Source organism: Melitaea cinxia, chromosome 5, assembly GCF_905220565.1.
Source record: "Melitaea cinxia chromosome 5, ilMelCinx1.1, whole genome shotgun sequence".
In the NCBI taxonomy this organism is placed as follows: Eukaryota; Metazoa; Arthropoda; class Insecta; order Lepidoptera; family Nymphalidae; genus Melitaea; species Melitaea cinxia.
In genome coordinates this window covers 11,298,753-11,307,075 of record NC_059398.1, presented here as the reverse complement: position 1 = coordinate 11,307,075, position 8,323 = coordinate 11,298,753, and the positions used below count along the sequence as shown (strand labels likewise).

General features: G+C 32.1%; 1 protein-coding gene across 1 annotated transcript in view; it reads left to right on the top strand.

Moving 5' to 3' along the window:
* Positions 1-332: 332 nt before the first annotated feature.
* LOC123654049 (potassium voltage-gated channel subfamily H member 8-like) overlaps positions 333-8,323 on the top strand; it is a 44,656-nt gene continuing 36,665 nt past the window's right edge. The window contains exon 1 of the mRNA XM_045590009.1: positions 333-408. Coding sequence (XP_045445965.1) covers positions 333-408 — 76 coding nt within the window. The remainder of the gene's footprint in view (positions 409-8,323) is intronic.

Sequence of the window (8,323 nt, the reverse complement as noted above, 5' to 3'; positions counted from 1 at the left end):
ATAATATTATAAATTAATTTAAAAAAGTAATATGCATAACTGTTTAAAAATATTTCTTACGTGATTTTCTATTTTATAAACTTACTTGCATATGAGACGAACCTAAAATAAACATCGAACAGGAAGGATAAAGTAGTACCACTCATTCAACATATGGAGTTTGTGAAAAGTCAAAGAGAAATATTTAAAGTAGGAACCAAATTTGCTTGCGGTATCTTTGGTTCTCGTATACGATGTATTTAAATAAGAATCATACGTTTCAGTTATTTATTTAGGCTGTGTTATGTTTATAGGTGGAGGGCGGTTAGCGCTAAAACGCGCGGCGCGGGGTGATGCCGGTACGCAAGGGGCTGCTCGCGCCCCAGAACACATTTCTTGATACCATCGCAACACGCTTCGATGGTACACGTAAGTAACAGCCTCTGTCACAGTCTTAGTAGTAGCCACTTCTATAGCCAGTGTCCTTCTCATAAAAATAAGAAACGCAATTAAGTTGCTCATTCCACAGCGCAGCAGTTTTTCGCGGATCGGATGTTTAAGTATTTAGACTTACGTACTGTACCTCGTTTTTATAACTTCTTAATACTTACATTTTCTCCTTGTTTGCAGTATACTCTACAGTCTATTATTATGTGTATTACTGATCATGTATTTAATAAAATTAAATAAATTTAAATTATAAAGAATATCCATATATTAAATAAATAGATACAGAATAACATTGTTGCGCATTAACAGCGTTGGCGCAACGGTCACAGCACTGGCTTGGGCTGTTGCGCTGGCGGTTGCGGGTTCGATCCCCGCACATGACAAACATTTGTATTGGTCATATAGATGTTTGCCGTGGTCTGAGTGTTTGTGCTGTCCTTGTGGGTCTCCCCACCGTGCCTCGGAGAGCACGTTAAGCCGTCGGTCTCGGTTGTTATCATGTACACCTGATAGCGATCGTTACTCATAGTAGGGAATATATCCGCCAACCCGCATGCCGCTGCTCCAACAGCGTGGTGGATTAAGCTCTGATCCTTCTCCTACATGGGGAAAAGAGGCCTATGCCCAACAGTGGGATATTACAGGCTAAAGCTGAAGCTGAAAAAAATTGACTTTTATTTTAATTCATTGAAAAGAAGCAACTTTGTAGTAGTCGTTTGTAAAGCGTGTTTATTGGAATATCCTTAAAAGTTAATTGACAGTGGTATTTGATGTTGGCTTCCATTAATTATACAAACAGATATGTCTAGTTAAGTAAATAAAATAATCGAGATATTGCTAAAAAAAACGTGTATTAATTTTCATATACATAAATAAGTTCATTCACATTATAACAACAAAATCATACAACTGGCAATATACAAGTACCTACGATATTATAATTATGTTTTTTCTTATTTCATTATATTAAATTAATCACTTAAACAGTCATAAATATTTTCAGTTACTTATTCTTATTAGTGTGATTATAAATAAAAAAGAAATCAAATAAAACTTAAAAACAGTGACGTTACCGTGGAATGCCTACTTTTATATTGAGACACAAATATATATATCCTTTCAAATGTAAAAGCAAATATCGCAATCGTGGCATAATACTGATTACAAAACTTTTTTTTTAAACCATGAAACAACATTTCACAGAGCTGAACATTCTTTAACTGGAGACTTCCGAATAATGGAGGCCTTGAGCACGTCGAGGTTCTACATTGTCGGTAAAAAAAATATTATTCATATTTTATAAATAATGATTTCCAAGAACGGAAACAGAACATTCCGATTTCGGTCACCCAGGTACTACATTTTAAATGTTTAAACCAAACACGATTTACAGTAGGATTTGAAAGTTAGGGCTAGATATTAGTTTCGGATGCAACTGAAACTAATTTTTTAACTGTTTTCAAGTAAAATTGCATTTCGAACTTTAAATAATTGTGTTTGCTCGTAAATTGAAAAAATCGATTTCGGTCACATCGACAAGTACAACAACGTAAGTAGACGAAAAATGGTCAAGTAAATACGCGTTATCAAAGATTACTAAAAAAGTTGTCATCGGGGCTCAATCAAATTTAAATCGAACCACAAGATATGCATCAGCTTTTGATCAAAACAAAAATCATCAAAATTATTTAGAAAAATAAACTGCTACACATCAACCTATTGCGGTCTACTGCTGGATGTAGGCCTCTCCAAGTTCGCGCTGAACGTCCCGGCCCCCGGCAATTCCTATCCAGCCTCCACCGGTAATCAAAATAGCTGGGAATAGTGGGGCTGTCGGGAACTAAGAAAATTTTGGCGCGTACTCATGAGTTTTGCCCACAGTCACCACGCTGGGCAGACGGGTTGATGACCGCAGTGCTGGCTCTATCGCAACGAAGATGCTGCTGCCCCTCTTTGGTTTGTGCATTTGAAAGTCAGCCAAACTGCTACGCTAGTGGATAATATAGCACACTACGTTATCGTAGGTGTGGCCATGTAACATCGTTTAATCGATTTCATCGAAGTATTTCTTTGATTTCCGTCTCATAAATGCGCGCCATCAAAGATTACTCAAAAAGTACTCATTAAATCTCAATCACAGTTAAATGGGACCATAGGTATAATACAACGTAGGGTGACAAAAAAACAATCAAACAAGACAACGCATTATAAGGTATATCTCAATTAGATTTTAATGAGACCACATGACACGCAACACCGTTCAATTTAAAATCTCCTTCTTTTTTGGAAATCGATTGAAAATAAATTTTAAGCTTATAGTTTCTAGTTTCATTGCTTGGTTTGATTTTTAACCGACTTCAAAAAAGGAGGAGGTTACTCAATTCGACCGTATATTTTTTTTTAATGTATGTTCTGGGATAACTTCGTCGTTTATGGATCGATGTTGATAATTCTTTTTTTTTTTGGAAAGGAGATATCCAAGGTGTTGTACCATGATAAGAAAACCAGGATCTGATGATGGGATCACAGAGAAATCGAGGGAAACTCAAAAATCCGCATAACTTTTTACTGGGTATAACGATTTTCATAATTTTTAATTTAATCGAAAGCCGATGTTTATTATGTGGTCATATTTAAATTTAATCGAGATCTGATTACAACTTTTGTAGTAATCTTTGATAATGCGTATTTACTTAACTAATTTTTCGTCTACCTACGTTGTATTACTTGTCGATATAACTGAAGTCGGTTTTTTTCCGTTAAAACACAATTATGATAACAATATATGATTGTTCTTAAATTAATGGTTTTCGTTAGGTATAGTTGATATAAATACGACTTTTATGGTAGGCTCGTTATTATAAGTCGCATAACTCTTGAAATTTTAATATACAAGTTACCCAAATTATAAGAAACGTAAATAATTCTTTCAAGTAACATACGGATCTTTCAAAAATGTTTGTGAAGATTTCTTTGCCTTCTTTAACTACTCCTAAGGCTAATGAGGTTTTTTTTTTCATGTTTCGCCATAAGTAGCAGTATAAAAATGGAAAGTTGGAACTAAATCTTATTTTTGCTTTTACCTACAAAAATTTCGAAGATTTAGAATACGTTAAGATGTTGACGCCTATGAACCGTCAAAGTTTTGTGGCAATGTTAATGTTAATTGATTGTTTAAATGTATGGCGTGATTAATCCGCATATTATTGTTTGTTAAAAGTCAAATACTTGTAGGAATTTGTTATTCTAATTAGTTAAATCAAACAGAACTCTGAAAATTTCCTGTAAATTAATTAGAAATGCTGCGGATGTAGGATGTTATGTGATGGTATTCGTATCTTTTTTTTAAATTTTACTTTCTTTTAATATACGAGCTACTCTGGAAGGATATTTCTGCATAACCGTCCAATCCGCGCCTAAGCACGGCTATAATTTTTAATGGATAACATTCTACGAGGAAAATAATTCTTTCCAATACGCAGTTCTTTAGTTATATTCGTCAATAAGTAATAATCTTCCTTTTAAAGTTTTACGTGCTTACAAAAGGTATCATGCAGAACGAGTCTATCAAAGTAGTTCGTCAATTTAAATAAAGCGAAATTTAAAAATGGCCTAGGAATTTTTTCACGCGCAATGTGATCTGTTGCTACTACAGAACTCCCCAATTGAAGGAACGCAATTAGGAGTCGAACATTCTGTATATTTCATCTTGTTAATGGAGTGTAATACGCTAGCGTTTAAAATATACCTTTGCAAAGTGTTTTAAGCTTTGAGGTACTTTATACGTCATGTACTCGCTTATTACGCTTTTCTGTATCAAAGTTATTATAAATTTTATGATGAAGTTTTAATAAGGCGAGTATTAAGTAATGAATGCGAACGTGTAATCAATACAATTTGTTTTATTATTAACAAAATAAACAGTCTGAGAAAATAATTAATAAATTTCTTTCGGGATATTTTAGTTATATTTGTTGTATTTTTATGTTCAAAGTTTATTTCTTATTCCACAAACAAAAAACCATAATTAGGGCAAAAAAAAAACAGTACTGAACATAGTACTAACACGAAAAGAATTTATAGAATTAAAACTAGGCTATATTATTTGCATCTGTAATGAAATCCTGCAAACTATTTCACAAAATTGTCTGTAAATTAATTAAAAATTAACAACCGTTCTAGTGCAGTATTGCGTGCTGTCATATAAATGCAGCAGATATTTGTTTTGTTACAAATATTTGTTTTTAAGGGTTGCATATCCATGTTGGATCTGCCAAGCCGCCAAGCTATCGATCTTATCACAGATACCTGGTAAGAATCGTTAAGTACTCGTAGTTTTCGTGGAAGCTATTCGTCGACCCGCCGTGGAACAGTCTGGTGGATTTATAATGACATGGTTTATATTATTCTTTAGAAATTATTTTTTAGCTAGCGTTGATTTTTTATTAATCGTCTGAAACTACTTATAGCTATTAATTTGTTTTTAAAAGCCTTAACAAACAAAGTCTTCTAATTTCTAAAGACTATTCAATATTTAGTACATTTTATTTTATTTTTGATATACCGTTCATCATTTTTGGATATCGTAGATATTTCACTATGTCGTTTAAATTATTTTATTTTTTCTTCTTTATTTATATATTTTAATTAAATAAATATAATATTAATTTATACAAATGTAAAAAAAAAATCTATCACGACTCGTTCAATTTAGCCTTTAATCATACATAATTTATTTATATTTTAATTGAGTAAGATTAGCTAAAAGCCAAAATTATAGTAGAGTATATACATACCGATAATAAAGAATATTCGTATTTAATTGACTTTCTAATGTTTCGCAAATACATGACGCAAGTGATTCAATCCATTGCTAACGAGTGCTTTAAGCTAAAGCGTCATTCCAATACTTAATCTCCATTTGAATGATGCCACTTTACATTACCATAATAATTATTGCCCTTGCTTATTATTGTCCAAATCACTCACTATATATTTTTTTAATGTTATAAACATGTTTGAATTTATATTTTATTAAAAATGTTTTAAAAATCTATAAATATAAAATGAAGGTAAGTGCTTTACAATTTACAACGATAATTTTTTTTAGTTTTTACCTTTATATACCTTGCGCTGTACTATAATTTTTCGTGAAGCTTTCATCTGGACAACGCCGCGGACACAAGAATGAAAATGTATTTCGTATTCCAGCTAAAGATTTTCATAAAATGTTTGTAAATAATTATGAATTTGACAACAGCAATTAGAATCCAATAAAATAAGTGCCAATTATCTTATTAAAAATCTATATCAATTACTTAATGCAGGAAATAAAAATAGTCAGAAACCCATTAACAATAAGTTCATCATTTCATTCAAACCATAATGATAAGCATTTTCTTTCAGAAGAAATCAATTAAGGAAGTGCTCTTTAGAAAATGTTCATGTCGAATCCAAGGCTATCTTTGAATTAAAAAAATCTCTAGAAAGAAGTTTTATTGCAGATTAATTAGAGTTATCCGATTTTTACAGAAACGTTTGGATAGAAATATTACCGTTATGATTTCAGATTATATAACGTCGCACTGTTATAATTTATTGCGTTGTTATCACTATACATTTTCAAACTTTATCAAGTTAATATACATAATATACAATATTTTAAAGATTGTAATTTATAGCCGAAATTATTGATTTGATTTTAACGTGATCTACAAAATGAAGAAATATTATCTTAAGCTCTATATTTACTAAAAAAGTTGGTCTCAAAAATAACACACGTCACAGGAGCTAGTTTTTGGCTTTTATTATCTTAAAGTTCTCTGCATGCATACCCTCATTCCCCAAAATGAAAACTTACGGTCAGTTTGTTTGAAAGAACTCTTACTCTGCTGTTCTGCTCCTTCAGGTCGATTCTTAAAGCTTTTCTGCAGTCAGCCTTAGCAAAGAAGCGCTCAGAAGAAAATTCATTAAGTATACTGCTGTATATCCAAGCTTTGTAGACTAATCTTTAGGGATTGCAAATCGAGCTTGTTTGTGTCTACTTATAAAAAAATATTACTGCTCATACTAAGCCAGAGCTGCATAGCTGCAGAGCTCGAATTTATATTCAAGAAATCTGGCGTACGATAACCTTGCATTAATATTAATTACTAACATAACAATTAATAGGTAGGATCTAACCAACCATCCGACCATACCAACATCCATATAATACTATTATCAATAAACATACATAACTGAACTATTTAACCTTGCATTACGCGACGGATAAGCAGCGACACTTTATTAATATATTTGGACGTGATCAAAATCATTCTCCTAAAATTATTTCAAATTGGCTCTGAAATACAGTCAGGGAGTAAAAGCCTCACAAATAAAAATAATATTTTACACATTTAATAGTAAAATTCATGAAAAAGACACGAATGTCGAGTAATATTTTTATAAACATTGAATATAAAAGATAAAATATGCGAACACGTCTACATTTAGTCTATCAACCTTTATAAAATATTAGGCTTTCCCTCTTGAGTAGAAGCGAGGGTGCCGTTCTATTCAAAAGAAATAATATTTTTTCTTAAGCTCAATTGCAAATCTGTTGAAAAGGAAGATTGATACCGCGTCTTCATTTTCGATGGATATAAACGAATCAAATAATGAATAGAACGAAGTATATGAAAGCCTTACGTTTTACCGTCATTTTTATTTATACTTTCTGTTTATGGAAAAACTATTAACTATAAAAATTTACAGACAAAGACATGCAGAACTACACAGATACAATTCATACAATGCTGGTAGAAAGTCATATATTTCATAACATCCATGGAGCTCCGGTATGCGCAGGATAAGTAATGTGAGATGTTGGTTGTCAGGTAAAGTTTATAGTAACTCATTTTGAATAGATCTTCCCTGTTGAGCGAGAGGCAATTGGTTGATATATCCGACGAGAACAACTCCGTTTACTCTTGACCATTGCTCCAAAATGTTTCATGAGGACTTCGTCCATCATTAAACAGTTACATCTCTTGCTTTTTTTAAACCCATTTACGAAGATGGAGGCCATAGTGCTGACTCTATTTTTTTTCTCTAAAGCGGTGGGCTAGTTTGTCTTTGTGATTTGAGAACAGCTTCGACCGTCGTGATAACTAGTATTTCTACATTCCCATTGAAGTTTCCAACTACATGTATCGCCTTTTCACACCCGGATATTCCATTTATCCACGTCAGCTTTGACAACCGCCAGCCCACAAGACCCACGTCGACAACAAGATCTCCTGATACGAAACATATTCACTACAATACATATTCACTACATTTTACAAAATTAAATCACTCTCCGTGTTTGTCCGTCTGTTTGCAATAAATTCAAGTTTACTTTACAGATTTTCATCCACATTCATCAGAAATACTACTTAATACCTTTTAGGTACTAGGTTAAAAATTGTAAAAAATTGTAATAAAATTGTAATAATTCAACTAACATAGTATGTAAGAAATATTGTTTACTAACCAAAATGAGTCACTGGCTATTTAAATAAAGAAATACTTGGGTGACCGAGCTTAGCTCGGTATTTTTAGTAAATCGTATTTCTTGGAAATCATTATTTATAAAATATGAATAATATTTTTTACCGACAATGATAAAAAATATAAAAATATATAAAAAATTAAAAATAAAAAATATAATTAAAAAATAATAATGATAAAATATGAATATTATTAATATGTACGATTTTTATTTTTGCGTTACCCTCACATTAGGAATTCTAAACATTTTTGAATATCATATCAAAAATTAACCGTTCCAGCGGGATTCGAACCCGCGTCTCCGACTGACCGTGTCGGCGCTCTAGCCAATTAAGCTATGGAACGATGTACCCGCTAGAGC